Raw genomic sequence first — 16,723 nt, 5'->3', positions numbered from 1 at the left:
TCGAGTTGATACCATATATCTCTGCGCTCTATGCCACCACTTCGTAGTAACCTAAGGCTTAGTGATCATGAACCTCGGCTCACATCACTGCACCTCGAGAACGCAATAAAATAATATCGACGACCGCAGCACGCAGGAAAGTATTCAGCAGTGTGAGGGGTTTCAGAAATCTTCATTTTTCAGTAGAAACAAAGAGAAATTGGCAATACGCAACTCAAGAGGCATGATGTTCCTGTTTGAAGCAACGGAGAAGCTGTAGATGTGAGGAAATGGCCGGTCAACCTGAAAACGCAAAAAGAAATTCTGTTAGGTTTCAGATTCGTCTTTAACACTGAGATAAGCACTGCTAAAAAGCTTTCACAGGACATATATACTGGCCTCAAATACCGCTTCTTATCATCCTTGTATTCGAAGCAAGTACAAAGAATTACAGCGACTTCCTGCACATATAGACCATAGAATTGCTAATTACTATGACTAATTATTCACCTCGTTTTCGCCTCCATTGCTTGGGAATAAAGTTTCACAAGACAGCCCATTCCTTTCCTGGCATGCACTCTTTTAATTCTAGCTCCATCAGTGCATATGCTAAAGTGTAAATGAATGTCCATGCATCATCCTGAATGCAGTCTTCGTGTGTTCATCTGCTGACGAAGTTCATTCCTTGACGCCGCTCATACAAGGTTCAGAAAATCTCTTCGTAAAATTGTGAAATTAAAATTCGTAACCATACTGTTACTTTGGTCTGCCGGAGTTTGATGTTTTCGGCAACGTAGCTTTGATAAGCCAGGAACGTTGACTACATCGAAGCACTAAATTACATCCGTCGATGATTCCCGTAAAGGCGCCTGGCCATTTGAATTGCTTGCCGGCTACGCTTGGTTCATCGCCTCCACGTTCAGCACTACAGCGCCGAGATGAGAAGAAGCATTGCAGAAATAGCACCTTCGCGAGTGCTGTTGGGGTACAAGAATGCAAAGCGAGGTGCGCTTCGCGTACCTCTAATTCAGCCTGTGCGAAGCCGCTGCACCAAGCAAGTCCAGACGCGCCATCCAGACAGAAGCTTTCAGTATAGTTCAAGATTCTGTCGGACGCTGAGCCTGATCATAGCATGAAAGGCGAGTAACTCTGCGTCTACGCTTCATGGCAACGCGGTACGGGGCCGCCGTCTGTTCATAATATATTTCTTTAATATCGACGTTCAGGATATATTTTTTTACGCTGTGTTTCTTTTTTTCAAATGGGTCGAGCTGTTGGCTTTCCCTCTGATTGGCCGGAGAAATCGCTCAGAAATTACGTCGCAAAACCGACCTTTCGGTGTTTGCAAATAGGGAAAGAACTCAGAGACTTCATTTGTTATTCTCGCGCAGAACAAATGCTGGTAATGTCACAGGAACTTAGTAGCCTAGTAGAGGTTCTTGCTCCAGTTGATTCTCTCTTGAGCATGTCTTTCAGCGCGGACAAACGTTGTGCCCTTACTGGTCGGCACCGAGGCACCATTTTGAGAAGAATTGTCGAATCGATCTAATATACACTCGGCAGTCATCTCTCCGCCTTCCCCCCTTTTCTCTCTGCTCATGCACCCTTAGAAAGCACAGATCATTGCCAGTGTCGGACCATTCGGGCTCTCTGTGAAGAATTAATCACCGAAACATCATCATCAAATAGAGGAACAATGGTAAACTGGATTCCATGATCTGAGAGTACTTGCCAAAAGCATTCCATCCCATTCTTATTTTTTTGTAGTTATTCCACTCTCGTGGTCCCGATCTGCGTTCGCCGCCTGCACACCTTCACCATTTCCAACGATTCGCTGCCTATCGAACACTGCTGTTCCTTTCCGAAGCTTTTTAATATTACTTTTGTTTTCTGAGTATTAATTTTCAGACCCACGTTCTGCTTTGCATGTACTGGTCCTCGCTCATGTTTCAGTTCGTCCGCAGTGTTTCTTACCAAGACAATCCCATCAGCGCATCGCGAATTGCTAAGGGATTCTCCATTCCCTTTTATCCCGACCTCAACCCTATTCAGTTCTAAGAAAAGAACAGTAGCGCAACCAAGACGAACACAAGAGAGGACCACACAGGACTAGCGCTAAACTTCATCTAACTTTATTCACTAACAGCGCAGCAAATATCAGGAAAACCAGGATACGTGCCGACAGATGCCAGTTTCCACACCACACTATCTACAGAACCGTTCAAGATACGCCATCTCCGATTTGTAGAGGTTCACTGACGTATCGCTAACACACGATACACCTCTCTTCCTTATATGATATGCTTCCAATAGTTCCCTCGCCCTTGTGTCTTTGCTTTTACCTAAAATCTTTATCTCATGAAACCGTGGTTGGCACTTTCTGCAGTACTTGCATCTTGCCTGTGGCAATGTTCTGCCGCTCGAGGGCATTCATAACACTCAGCGCAGTGCTGAGAAAGGTGTGCACCACTTACGTCTTTCACTGACCGGGCGTGCTCACCTGCCCTTTCATTGATGCACCGCCCTGTTTGGCCCACATAGGCCTTCCCGCATGACAGCGATATTTCGTACACCACCCCGATGCAGCAATTCATGAACTTCTTTGCATGTCTGATGCGGCACCCACTCTTGTCCTTGCTCGCTATGCGCGCGCAGAGCTGTGCCAGCTTGCGTGGGGCCGAGAAAACAACCGGTACGCCATGTTTGTTGGCCACTTTTTTCAAGTGGTGGGCTACCTTGTGCACATACGTCAGTGAACCTCTACAAATCGGAGATGGCGTATCTTCAACGGTTCTGTAGATAGTATGGTGTGGAAACTGGTATCTGTCGGCACGTATCCTGGTTTTCCTTATATTTGCTGCGCTGTTAGTGAATAAAGTTAGATGAAGTTTAGCGCTAGTCCTGTGTGGTCCTCTCTTGTGTTCGTCTTGGTTGCGCTACTGTTCTTTTCTTACAACATGCACCATCTAGCCAAACAAAAAGTTCTTCTAAACCTATTCAGTTCTCTGAATACCTCCTGTAAACACGCGGCGTTTACAGATTTTGACTCCCTACCTGACAGCCTTCTTTATTGGGATTCTCTTGCTTTCTCTATATAGGGCTATAGTGGCTGTGCTGCCGATGTGCCGCTGATTGAGGAGTTGGAGGCAGCTCTATCGAGCTGGAACACAGGGGACGAGGATCCACTCTTCGAGAGTGCATGGGCAGCAGCGAAAGCGAACGGAGTCCAGGACTAAGGACCCCAACCACATGTCATCGCTCTCCAAATATGTCAAATAAATATTTTCACCACCACCACTGTAAAACGAATTTCGTTCGTATGTAGAACGTGTTCCCAAAGGGCGTATAAGCCTCTGCTCACATCGCATATCGACAGCGTTTTTCACGTCTGAGAGGATAGAGTCCACGACGTTGAAAGGTCCATCCTTGAGAATTTCGAAGACGACCTTGACGGCGCTGCAGAGGAGGCTGGCCGAGCTATCCGCAGGGGCGTCGGTTATCAGGCTTGTGAAAATGCACTGTGGGAAGTAAGGAACTGGAGTGAGACGAAATGCGCGAAATGGATTGAGGTAAAGTGAAACCTCACCCGCAAATCAGTACCCAACTGCTGCATTTCGCTCATCTCTGCGGCAAGGATAACCCCGTGAATATTCCTATGGTAAACAAAGCTACAGGGAGTACCAGAAGACTTAGGAAGCCCGGCTAATTCTAGCAAAGGCACGCGCTCGGCACTTCCATTCACACCGCTTGGTTGCCCCTTGTGAGCACTACTAGTGCAGTAAGGTTTCCGAAGTTTTGCGAAGTAAATAGGCCACTTTTTTCAACGCCTTCAGCGGTACCCGTCCTGTTCTGTTACAGCATTGAAACTTCTTTATGGTACGAGCTCGTTTGATTTTATTCCTTCATGTGCTGCCGACGCATTTGTTCTCCGGAAGTCTTCAACGATAATTTCACTCTCATGCTTGTCTTTGTTTTTCTTCCCTTTTCACCGAATCCTGTTTTTCGGCTTTCATTCCAAACGTGCAAGAATCTCTTAGCAACAGTCGCTTCATGCATTGATTTTCGGTATATTTTCGCAGTAACCAGAAGTCTTAGGAGCTAAAGTGATGTAAAAGCTTCCACGGAAGCAAAGTCAGTGCACAATTTTAAACTACTTGTCACGAAAGATGCTTCTTCACCTTAGTGAATTAGTGGCTCTCCTTGTATAGTGAAGAAATACAGCGTAGTGTTCTTTGAGTCAACAACGCCTAGCCCTTCAAAAAACGCACAGGGCAAAACAGAACACATACAGACGGGACCGATGCTAGCGTCTCTTATATTTTGCCCTTTTTGCTTTTTCTTAAAGTGCTAGGGGTCATCAGATGAAGGAACCTTTTTCAACTAGCTTACGTTTGTGCATCATTATGTAGTTTCCAAGCCAGATTTTCTCTACCCTGATTTCCCGTCTACCCTTCACAGCTGTACTTTTAAATCCTCACAGCCGTGTTCACTTCAATGACACTCAGCGTCTACGGTCACCGCGATAACCAAGTGGGCACCTAAAGGGGGCGCCTCCGTTAATCCACCTCAGCGGTGTTGTGGACATAGAGTTTCTTACTATTACCTAGAGGGAAAGCTGGCAAGCCGTCTATGGGAGTTTGCATGGAGACCCCACGTGACCACCTCAGCCACCATGGGCGCTCAAAGCATCATGGGGCGGTGAGCTACTTGTTGCGGAACTGCAACTTTTGGCCAAAAAATAATAAAAAAATAAAGCTGTTTGATAACTACAAACATCCTAACATTCAATATCTTGTCTAATGATTGCAACAAACGAGCAGAAAAGTATTTAAGTGCAAAGTTTGCCTAAAAAAAAGAGATGACTAGCTTTTCTATTGGCCAAGTGATGAACACTAAAAAAACTAATATTTCGTAGTTAACAGGCGCACTTTTAAAAGTAAATATGTTTTAAAAAAAAATGTTGTTGTTTAGATACTTTAAGAGTTTTTTTAATGGCATTTCGGAAGAGTAAAACCTTTTATTGGCGTCGTGTGTCGTCGAGTTTTCACTACTATGGGTTTTGCACACCGTTCGCGCGAAAGTCGTCTGCGCACACCATGGAGGCGCACACGAACAGCGTTTTCGGAATGAAACGTCTCAGTAAAGCCACTCCATGTTCCCAAAAAAATACAACTGCTCCGCAACAAGTAGCTCACCGCCCCATGATGCTTTGGGCGTCCATGGTGGCTGAAGTGCAGCGCCGCCAGCTTTCCCTCTAGGTAATAGTAAGAAACTCTATGGTTGTGGAGGACTACTTATGGGGTCATACTTGGTACAATTGTGCTTGTTTTAAAATTTCCCTGTAAACTCCCGCTTGTTTCTCTACGGTGGAGGTCTCGTTGCTCGAGAGGGTAAAATAATCAATGACAGACGAGGGAAGAAATGGCTGGTTATGTTTCTAAAGGTGTGGCGTAAAGGCGAAACGGCGGATGGTCCACGTGCGCATTGCAGAGAATGAAAGACCAGTGACATCTATGATGAAGGATGTAGTACAACATGCGAATGACAAAAATAGAAACGCTATTTCTTGCACATAGCACCACGGGTGCGCAAGAACCTGCGACTGTCATGATGTTTCTTTAAAAAACAACGTGGCAATATTTACCGGTATCTCCAATTTTCGAGCTAATAACTTTATTTCCGTATATTGCCGATTATACGTCGACTCTGATTATAAGTGGACCCCCCAACTCGCGACTCCGTTTGGGAAAAAAGTTAGAATCCGAATTTAGGTCGATGCTACCGCACCCTGCGGTCCTAGCTTGCCCAAAAGGTTTTTCATAAGGCCGAGTCAAAAGAAGCATTTATTCGTTCAGGAGACATCCCTGACTCGTCCTCGCATGTGAAGACATAGTCGTGATCATCATCTTATGAGCCACTGCTGCCGCTGGTCGTCGGAAGCGGTGCCGAGATGCCGCAAGTCTAAAACGCGCAGATACTATGTCTGTTGGTAGTCCATGCCAGGCATCATTGACCCATTGCGCCTTTGGAGGTTTTCCGTGGAACGCCCACGGTTTCTCGATAACAAGTTGCTATCGTATTAAAACAAACCTTTGGTGCATATCTCAATTAAATTCAAGTTCTAAGCAGATGCACTTTCCCACCGTGTCTGACAACTATTATGATATTACGAGCGCACGGGGTGTGATATCCGCGACTCGGTAGAAATTACTTTTGACCCCGCATATAGGCAGATTTTAAGACTCCGCATACACGTCGACTATGTATACGTCCGATTATAAGTCGACCCCCCAACATTGGAAGGACATTTAAAAAAAAACGTCGACTTAAGCGCGGCAATATGCGGTAACCACGTGCATTTATAAATTTTCAGTAAATACTTTTAATCGTGTGTACAGGTGGGAAGCGTAAATGACGAGGTCACCTTTCCCTTTGCACTTTTGTCAAGAAGCGATTGCCCGCACTTTTTGCTCCCAGTTCTTAAGCAGCGGATGGGAGCCGTGTAATCGAATGTAAGACTGCTATGATACTACTCTTTTTTTTTCGATTATATTCAACGTTTACGATTCGACCACCTGACTGATTGGTCGCAGTGATAGTGAGGGCAATGATCAATATATATCGAGATGCAAAACAATCCGTATGAAATTGGATTAGATTGATGTTATTGTGCCACCATGCCCCGTTCCGTTCATAACACACATATCACTACAGAATAATACTGACAATAATAAGAGTAATAACGTGTGCTAGAAATGAGACACTGAGGAAAATTCGAGCTAGGCGGCATCGATAGGGCAACGTATTTGAGCCACAAAGACACCAGTCTCATCGAAAACTGAGCTTTTGTGAAGTAGAGAAATGTGACAAAGCAAACAGAGGTGGCACCGTAACGGGCCAATATCACAATTCATATTCCTACGTCGACATTGTTTTTAAGTGCGGATCTGGGAGTCAACGCTACACTGTCATCCATTTAAGAAGGGCGTTTTAGTAAAGGCGTCGTGAGTTCGAATTGATTCGTACCATTTATGCAATTTCGTCTCCGATCAAACCCTGTTTCTCTGCCGGACTACAATAAACGAAGCCTGAAAGAACCAGCGATTCAAAATTTCACTCATAACAATAAGTGGATGCTGTTGCCCTAGGCTTTACTTTAAAGACACGAACATGAGCGAAACTCCTCACCTTGAAATGCGGCTGTTGTTTGCTAACACAAAGCGCGTCGCATTCACATAGGCCTTCCTTGTCCAGCAAAAGTTTTTTTTTTAATCTAAGCTTGATGCCTGATGCACATGCGGGCTCACGTGGCTCTGCAAACGTCGCACTACACCGTGCAAGCTTCTTGTTCAGTGTTCTCAAACTATAAACTTCGTTATCGTGAAAACGCCCAAGTAACGCCCCGCCACAGATGCATTTTTGCGCAAAACTCTGACAACACCCAAATGTACCACCGAACAACCTACCAAACGGAGAAAACAATGCTGTTCCTCGCGCTCTGATCCGTCATAACCTAGTTCACAGCACCCCTGAGCGGAACGTCGATTGCATGCAAATGGCCAACGCATGGCAAGTTGGTAGTAGTGTACTAGAAATAGGGACAGTGGGAAAAGGGGCGGGCTTCTCGTCGGCCAATTTGCGTAGGTGTCGGCGCTCTTGTTTTCCAAGATTCCCGAGCGTGAATCAAATTCTGTCAGCGTGCGACGCGTTGCTCGAATGCGCGAAGCGCGTGTTCTAGTTCTCGAATTGCTCCATATTGTTCTTTACGAGAATGCTCACTGAAGACAACAGCGCTTTGAGTTTGCTCTTTTATGAGAAACCAAACTTTGCAGTCGACGCGCATACACTGAGAGCTGTTATTCTAGACGTGGACCTCACCGAGGTTTTCGGGACTTTCTTGAGATTTTCGGAAAGGTGGAAACGAGCAGACGACTTCGAAGATCCGCGACCCTGAAGCAGACGCAGCGGTAGCGGAGAAGCTGGCGTAGCGTCATCTGCCCTGGAGTAGCATACAAGCGCCCTTTACGGCGTCATGCCGCCTATTCACAACGACCTCTTCGTTTCCTACGGCCTTTACTCCTAGTAGACTGTAGCTGGTAGAAAGATATAAGCAAGGAAGAAGTGGAAGAGGAAGAACTGGATGCGTGGGCTTCTATGGGGAATAACTGGGAAAACTGGGAAGGCATATCTGCAGCGTTTGCAACCACTTTTTCGAGATATATTCGCATTGTTTTCGTTTAGAAGCTAAACAACATTGAGGCATTCCGCACAGCCACCTTAATATTCTTTTAAGTGAATTACGGTAAAACTCATTTAGCTATTCTAATAAGCTATTCAGTTTACATTACCCGAACTGCAGCATAGTCTGAGCGGACAAGCTATTTTGTGACAAACCCACTTCTCTCTCAGGTGGGTAAACAGCTGACAGAAGCACCGACCGAATTCCGCTGAGGAATTACGTGAGAGTGTCACTTACGGTGAACGTCTGGAAGAACTGCTGGACCACTTGTGCCTGTGGGACAGAATTGCGTCAGAAGCAAAATACAGCTGTCTAAACTGCTAAACTGCTGCACAGAAATATTTGTAATTGTGGTAACCAGCCTATGTGATGGATAGTTGAAGCCTAAAACGCCGAGAGATGGCTCAATAAAGACAGACTACAGGACACACGCATGTTTGTCTTCTTGTTTTACTTCATACAGCTGCCAAAACAGGTAAAGTCCGATACAAAATAATTTTAATTTAAGATAACCAGATTATATCATGTCAAGCTGAAGGCTGAAACCCCGTGTGACAGCCCAATAACTATAGATGACAGGAGACACGCCTGCTCTGTCCTGCTTTAATTTGTCGTATTTGCGTATTCGAGTTTTCACACAGCAATATACAGCCGTGAGCAATATAACAGGGAAAAAAGGTTGAGCTTTTATTTAAGGATAAGTCCATCGTAACATGCGACATGCACGATTTTTCTCTTTTTGAACTAGTTTTCCTCTTGGCGTATAACATCCAAAACTCATTCTCAAGTTCATTAGGGAAACTGCCATAAAACTGTGAATCTCTGCGCGAAACTTTCGTTCCCTTTTACATTGCCCACGACTATAGGAAGCCGTGAAGGTGCCTATTTTACTGGGAGCATGCCATACCTCATTGGTTTGAGTACCGACGCAAACGGACAGCGTGGTGTTCAGGCACTGCGAATAGGAAAATTGCCGTGAATAAAGTGCAGTCGTAGTGCTATTCTATTACACTTTGAAACAGTAGTGCAATGTTTAAGCCGCGACAGAGTGCAAAACAGGTGTTTTTGAAAGTTTGCTACTTTTCTGAGCATTTTGTAAGAAACAAGCATACAGCCTTAAGAAAAGGGTTGAGTTTCGTTACTGCTCTTTGTTTATTTTTCGATGTACTTCAACTCTTAAAGCCTTACTGACGTAACGAAAGCACTGCGGCTCACGCTGTCCAGCACATTTAAAGATAACTATTGTGTGAGTGTATGTATTAAGCAGAATTCTCAGACACACACGGCACGAAAGTGCGCGATGTCACAGTGACACACTGGATGCTTGTTAATCTAGGAACAGCTGCATTAACAACCCGCCTTGCCTCCTGACAAAAGTGAAGTACAAACATGTAAAAGCAGTAGCTTTCAAGCAGGAACTCGGGGCAGTGTTGATTAGCGCCGTTCAATACAAAACACAGTGTTCTTAAGCAGTTTCTAAGGGGAAACAAAGAAGGGCATTTTCTTGCAGGATTCGAAGGTGGGACACGAACTGGACGGAGGCTGAGGCTGAGACACCAACCTTTCCGATGTTTAGCGTGCTGGCTAACTGGTAGCGCAGCGGCTGGGCACACATTATTTGATTCCCAGTGTTCAGGCCGCTGCAGTCGCTGAGCGGCAGAGCGGAGGTGGCGACGCTGAGGACAGGTGAGAGAAGGCCACCGAGCAGGCCACGGCTGATCTTCGACACGGTGCTCGTCACGCCACCAACCGACTTGCAGAGCGTGAAGATGGTGTTCGCCAGATGACCTGCCAATCCCGTGGTAAAAAGCTATGCATTAATAAAGTCATGCGAACTAGTGGCACAGCACTATTGGCGGTAGACTTTGTCTCTGTTTAACGGCGCATCCGTAATTGTGTGCCTCATTGGTCACGCCACTTGCTAGAATAGTTAAAATTCTGAATACGCCACCGGTTCGGATTTAACCCACCTTAATGAGACGTGCTCAAGAACAGTTTTTTTAATTTTGGCGCCAGGTGACTGAGACGTTCACAGTTGATAGGTTGTTGCCAGTAATTTTAAATCTGTTTCAAATTTTTCCTGTCTTTCCTGGTTACATTTTTGCAAGTCATGCATTTGAAAAGTAAGGATGTTTTCGTGGAACTATTTGTCGCCAACAAGAGACAAGGCAGCACTGAAAAACATCTCATTTTGATTTCTATGCTTCTCTTTATGCAGCCGAAGTGTACGGTGGATAAAATTTCAATTGTTTTTAATTACTCGTTAGAACATCTCCTTTGGATGATAATCCAATGGCTGTAAAAATCTGTAATGGCTCCAAGAAATTGGAATACATTAGTGTAGCTCCATTCTGAATACAGTAAAGCATATCCATACCTAATTTTATTGTCGTGCAGCAACATCAAGAGGAAGTATATCCTTCACAAGCATTAATATTGCATAAAAATGATAAACGAAGAAAATGGCGTACCAGTTTTTTTAGACAGGCAGCGTAGATGTAGCTCCTGGTGACATGAAAAAGGTTAATTTATAATTTCTTTTTCCAGCTGAGAAAGTGAACGAGGACGCGTCCGAAACAAGAAGGCATTCTCTACCTGCCTGGAGACTCGTAAGGCAAGACCGCTATTAAAGGTGCAGTGAAGAGGAATCTTAACTCGTCTTTTTGCCGCGGGCACTCATTCTACACGTTCCGAGCATTCTTAGAAACTTCGAATTATTGCCCTGCGTGGCCGATTTCCCTAATTAAATCGAATTAACATCCGGCTCCCGCCTTTATTTTTTTAATTCTCCCCGTACGGTGGGCGCAGATAACATAGCCGCAAAAGAAGCCCGCAGAAGTGAAAATACGGGCGGACTATTTGCTTTCGCATATTACTACGTATTACTCCACCGACGGCAGAGCGGCAAGCCTCCACGGAGCTGGCTGAAAGGCACTCCATGCGTTGGTCGACTCCGACCACCGTACGGGGGAGAATAAAAAAAAAAGTCGGGAGCCGGACATTAATCCGATTTAATTAGGGAAATCGGCTACACAGGGCAATAAGTTGAAGTTTCTAAGAATGCTCGGAACGTGTAGATCGAGTTCGCGAGTAAAAAGACGAGTTCAGATTCCTCTTCACTGCACCTTTAAGATCCGTGGCCATTGTGAGAGCAGCTGAATGCCGATAATTGTTTTGTTACTTCGAGTTTTATAGTCTCTGGTAGTTTTATGGCAGTTTTATAGTCTCTGGTTTTGTAAATTAGACTGAAAGCGGCAGGCTTGCAAGATACCAAACCAAGGAAAACCCAAAAGTGAAAAATTAGGAAAATTTTGCCGTCTTGTACCATCGTCTTCCTTGCTGACCGCTTTAAGAAGAAACCGACCATTAGCGCATCGCATGAAGAATTAGGTGCACAGCTTGCAGATCAACTGGTGTATACGGTATGAAAACACATCGACATGATTACCCGTGTGAGGGGAAAAGACAAGAACAAGTTGATCTTTTTGAAGGTTATAGCTATTTTAACACATTTAAAGAAAAAAGTCAGGCTGGCCACCTAACTGAACCAAACAAAATCCTTTTTCAAACATATAATTTTCACTCTTGCGAGGAAGAATCCAAGGATATTACACGTTGTTTTATGTCAGTGAGTTGCCATTTAATCGAATGGATTCATCAAAAACAAACTGGTCGCTGAAGACTCTACACAATGTGGGAAAACTAACTGCGTAAAGTACAACATTTTTCCTTCCGTAAGTAAAAAATTCTTGCACTCAGGAAGTAATATTCCGGAAAACGGTACCTTAGAGTAGATCAACTGAATAGAACTGCACAGTTCAAAAATTGGTAATTTAGTCTGCAAACAAAGGTATCATGCATGCCTGTTTACTATGCACATAACATTCTAGTTTAGGAATTCTGACATGAAAATACCATGTATAATGCTAATGGCCGTTCTGTGGTTGAACACCTGTAGACGCAGATGTCACATCTGTGTCACCAGGTGCTCGCTCACATAGCGAGGTGTGCGTATATAGTGTAATACGCTTGACCAGACCCCCACAGCGGCAGTATTCCTAAGGCGGGCAGGACCATATAACTGAAGTTTATGAACGCCCACCGTGAAACCAGGAAATGTAAATTCTTGCACATAGTAGCATGCGAGCGAGTGAGATTTCGCGACAAGTGAGGTGGGCAGTTTTGCTTTCGAACAGGGAGCGCGAAAGAACAGACACCGCGTTGTGTCTGCAGCATGGTCTCGTCTACAACAGCACGGCTATTTAACTATTTCAGAAACACCATTGATAACTAATATAAGGATCAAAGCAGGAGAAGTGCTATGTGTTTTCGTGTGGGATGTCTAGATACTTTCCCATACGAAAAGACATAGCACTTGTCCTGCTTTAGTCCTTATATTCATTATCAATAGTGTTTCTCAAATAGCTAAATAGCCGTGCTGTTGTAGACGGGACCGTGCTGTAGACACAGCGCGGTGTCCATTCTTTCGTGCTCCCTGTTCTATCTAGACTTTCCCTCCCACTTGCAGTTCTGCTCCGAATGAAAATGACTGTGCCATACCTGCGCAGTGCTTTCCTGTCGTACGATATAACATAAAAGACCAGCAGGTTGAAACACTGGCCCATTGACCGATGGGTGCTCTATTACTCTCCTAACCAGCCACAGCAGTGAATGAAATCAGAATTTTAATGTTTGCAGTAAACGAACCAAAGGCATTACAATTCCTTGCGATTATACATTCATCTCAGGATTAGCTTCTTGATAACGTAGCGAACAAATCATCAAAAGCTGCCTACTTTTTGTCATGGAACGCTTCAGTGCGGCGGTCATCAATGTGGGCGGAGTTTCACTGCATGATTAAGTTTCATCCGACCATAATGACCAAAGCCGCCTTTATTTTTTTACGCTTTAGTCACTCGTCTGCCCAATTATTTGGCTGTCCGTGGTAGAGGGAGGGCGGACATATATTTTCTTGACATACACAAACTCCAGAAGATTGGTTAAAGGCTCAGGGTGCTCACCGACGTTTCGACAAGATGACTTATCTTCGAAGCGCTCGTAAATAGTTTTGTAACGCACCGTCCTCCCTCCTTTTTTTTTCTACAAGTAGTGTTGTGAATCCAACCGTGTTTCTCGCTGCGACTACGTAGAGATTGTGACAAGTAACAATGGTATAAAAAATGCTTGGCGCAGGACGTGAGGTCCTGGAACGACGCTGCTGAGCATATCGTCGGGCTGAACCGCTTAAGCGTAAGACATGTGCCAAGTGTTGTTGATGTCCGTGATGTCACTGAAACCCTAACATGTATGAGATATGCCAAGGAATCAGCAAAACACCTGCTGCGGAAGTAGGGGACGCGCTGGCATGCTTAATGCCAATCGCTGTGTATTAACAACGTTGAAATACGGGCTTGTTGGTTCATACTTGGGAGTAATAACGCAGACAGGACAAGGGACCAAGAACGAGTAGACACACACAGCGCTAACTTCCAACAACTTTATTAGAAGCAAAAGCGCAAGAATTTATAGATGCATTGTTGCCGCATCATCACAAAGCATGCGCAAATTCACTGCGAGCGTAGGTAAGCAATTTCTTTTTTTGAAAGTTTGACAGAAGGAGTGCTTACACAGGCACTTCCTGATCTGGCTATCTTTTCTGCTTCAATAATCTCCCGAGTGCGTTTGTCCTTACTTTTGCCAACTAAAAAACACTTGTCTAGTAACGGCTTGCACCTAACACATGCGTTGGAATGTTTCACGAGTTCTCCATCATTTTCTTCTTTTTTTTCCTTACATTGCGATTATGCTCACGGAGGCGGTCATTCAGGCAGCGACCTGTTTGACCGACATACTGTCGTCCACATGGGAGCGGTATCTGGTACACCACACCAACCTTGCATTCTACAAACGGAATTTGATGTTCCTTTGTGCATTCTTTGGCCAAAGGACGAACAACTTTGTTTACCTTGCATAGGCTATTTAACTTTTCAGGGGCAGAAGAAATAACTACCACATCTATCCGATTTGCGATGCGCTTAAGATTGTGAGAAATGATATGCAAGTATGGGATAACTGCCATTTTTTTCTTCTGTCTTTCTAAGGGCACATGCGCACAAGGATGCAGCTCGGTGTTCAGCCTTCTGAGTGAGCTTTATGCTACAGAAATCTGAAGGTGACCAGGATAGCCAGCGTGCGGTAGCCTTCTGCACTGTTGTTGCAAACTTGCATACATCATATGCGGACAAGGTTTTCGGAGGGCATTTTCAAAACACAGATTCGCTATTGCTCTTTTGACCAGTTTAGAGTGGGCAGATTTGGAGGGTAGGAGCGGCTTGCTATTGCGAGGTTCATAAGCCCAGCAGGTATGACCTGGGTGAAAGGTGATGCTAATGTCAAGAATTCTAAGCTTGTCAATAGAAGGCAGTTCGAAAGTTAGAATAAGCCGTTTAAAACTTTGTCTGAGTATACTTAGTATGTTAAAAGCCTTGGATTCAAAGGAATCATGGTCATTGTCAATAAAAATCAGGAAATCGTCAACGTATCTAAAATTTTTGGCAATCTCCATATTGTCTAATCTGTCCATAACGGCTTTGTCAAGTTTTGCTAAAACGAGGTCACTTAAGATCGGGGCAATGCAGGAGCCAATACAAATCACGTCTTTTTGAAGGTGAGGATTATCATTCCACGAGATAAACGTGGACCTCAGATAAAAGGATAAAAGCTATAAAAAGCTGTGTATATTCTCGATATTACGGCGCACAGTGTGTATAAATCTTCGCTGGAAAGACGCAAACTGCATAGAAAAGAGCGCCTAGTAACTACAGGCGCTAGTATTGTGCATTTTTGAGGAAAATTCTTGATGGCTTGTATTTGTTGCTTCTATGGCTTGTATTTGAAGAAAGCCGCCAAATATGGTTTAGCGTTTTGTAGGAGACATAGAAGGAAAAATTTTAAGAACTTTCCAGTGCATTGCTGATGAGCGATCTGATGCAAAAGCTTCATAAAGAAATTGAAAACATCCTTGGGGACGTGTAAGCCCAAGAAAGACGTTAACATTTTTTCTTAAGTTGCGACATTTACAGCACAATGAACGCTTTTACACTTTGCCTAACGCTCTTCGGCGTATTGGAACTGCACCGAGGTTATACCTTGAAAATGCGCTAAAAAGGATGAGTCAGATGCATACTTGTATAATGTAGGGGTCTGATCGATGGTTGCCTTCTGCTGACTATCCGCACTGGAGCGGGGAAAAGGTCTTGGTGGATATTAATACAAGCGCCACCCATCGCCAGTGCATGGAAATCAAGAAGCGCGGCAACTGTAACATAATGTGAAGTATATGCTGGCCATAAGAATACGCACCCAGCCCGAAGCGGTTCAAAACTTGGGTCATAATTCCTTGAAATAGGAACAGCTGGGATCCAACGTCGAAGTGTGAGATCCCCTCTACGCTACACTGGTAAAACAGAAATCAAGGTCAAATGTTACGTCTTTGTTGCAATATGACTCAAGCTTAGAACAACGTTCTCTCCTGGCTGCAACAACGTAATAATTTCGTTCCATCAATCATTAACAACAATGCGTAAGAAAATGCTTGACGTTCTCTGAAGGCGGATGCAGCAGAAAAAGGCTTGTTTTAGCAGAAGCAGCTTTCTCGCACACGAAAACTGCTCACAGATCGGGTTTTGAAGACATAGCCCAACTAGTAATATCAATCTCGTGCAGAAAACTGCCGGCCTCTCACAGGTAAATCATGCAAGAGATGGCACTGCACAAATCAAATCCACTCGGTAATAAGTTAAGGCCACCCACGCCGTAACAGTTGGCAGCATCTGGCCATGAAGGTTTAGTGAAACTTCGCTGCCTATTGCCTACAGACTGGGCAGTAAATGTACAAGCGCTGCTTGCAAGTTGGATGTCGCGCTTGCCCGTCGCCTTTCTTACGTCCTTGTGCTTGCCGTGCTTTGCGTGTACAGTGGATTACCAACTAGCACTTACCCACACCATACTACGAGTGGGTAGCCAACAGGCACAGAAACCAAGCAACAAAGGTGATGACTTTTTGTAGTGTGTAGTTCTTTTTCAATGGGAGATTAATGCAAGCAGAAAAAAAAAGTCACCTGTTGCCGGTGGGATTTCAGCCCACGCCCTGTAAATTTCGTGGGTTCGGTTCCCGGTGGGTTCGGTTCGGTGGGTTCGGTTATTAATTGATAAAAACCACAAGCTAATACAACAAAACATATCCCCCATGCTCCTTGGTTCCGGTGGCTGTTGGCTTCCGTAATGTATGCCATAACGAGCATCTCTTTTTCCCTTCACTTTTAAGCTTAAGACGGGTCGCTAAACTCAAATAAAAACTGACCTCGCTACAAGAGCACCAATAGATCCAGCAAACTCTACTGATGAGCAGAGTTCAATAAAAGACATGAATATTCTCCGGACAAAATCATTTCCTGTCTTGCAGATGACGCACACAGTTTAAGATGTTGCTTTACTAATGGTTAG

At 44.5% G+C, this 16,723-nt stretch overlaps 1 protein-coding gene across 1 annotated transcript; it reads right to left on the bottom strand.

Moving 5' to 3' along the window:
• Positions 1-277: 277 nt before the first annotated feature.
• LOC149347213 (uncharacterized) lies at positions 278-16,225 on the bottom strand. Its single transcript, XM_089541522.1, has 7 exons — positions 16,217-16,225; positions 15,581-15,674; positions 9,780-10,006; positions 9,126-9,173; positions 8,456-8,491; positions 3,341-3,497; positions 278-282 (listed from the first exon to the last, which is right to left on the bottom strand). Exons 1-7 carry the CDS (start codon positions 16,223-16,225, stop codon positions 278-280), a joined length of 576 nt encoding a protein of 191 aa, XP_089397648.1.
• Positions 16,226-16,723: the final 498 nt, after the last annotated feature.

Source organism: Amblyomma mixtum, chromosome 4 (genome assembly GCF_055824585.1).
Source record: "Amblyomma mixtum isolate Tamu chromosome 4, ASM5582458v1, whole genome shotgun sequence".
NCBI classification, from domain to species: domain Eukaryota; kingdom Metazoa; phylum Arthropoda; class Arachnida; order Ixodida; family Ixodidae; genus Amblyomma; species Amblyomma mixtum.
The sequence above is the reverse complement of the archived record's forward strand: the minus strand, read 5'-3'. Positions and strand labels throughout refer to the sequence as shown.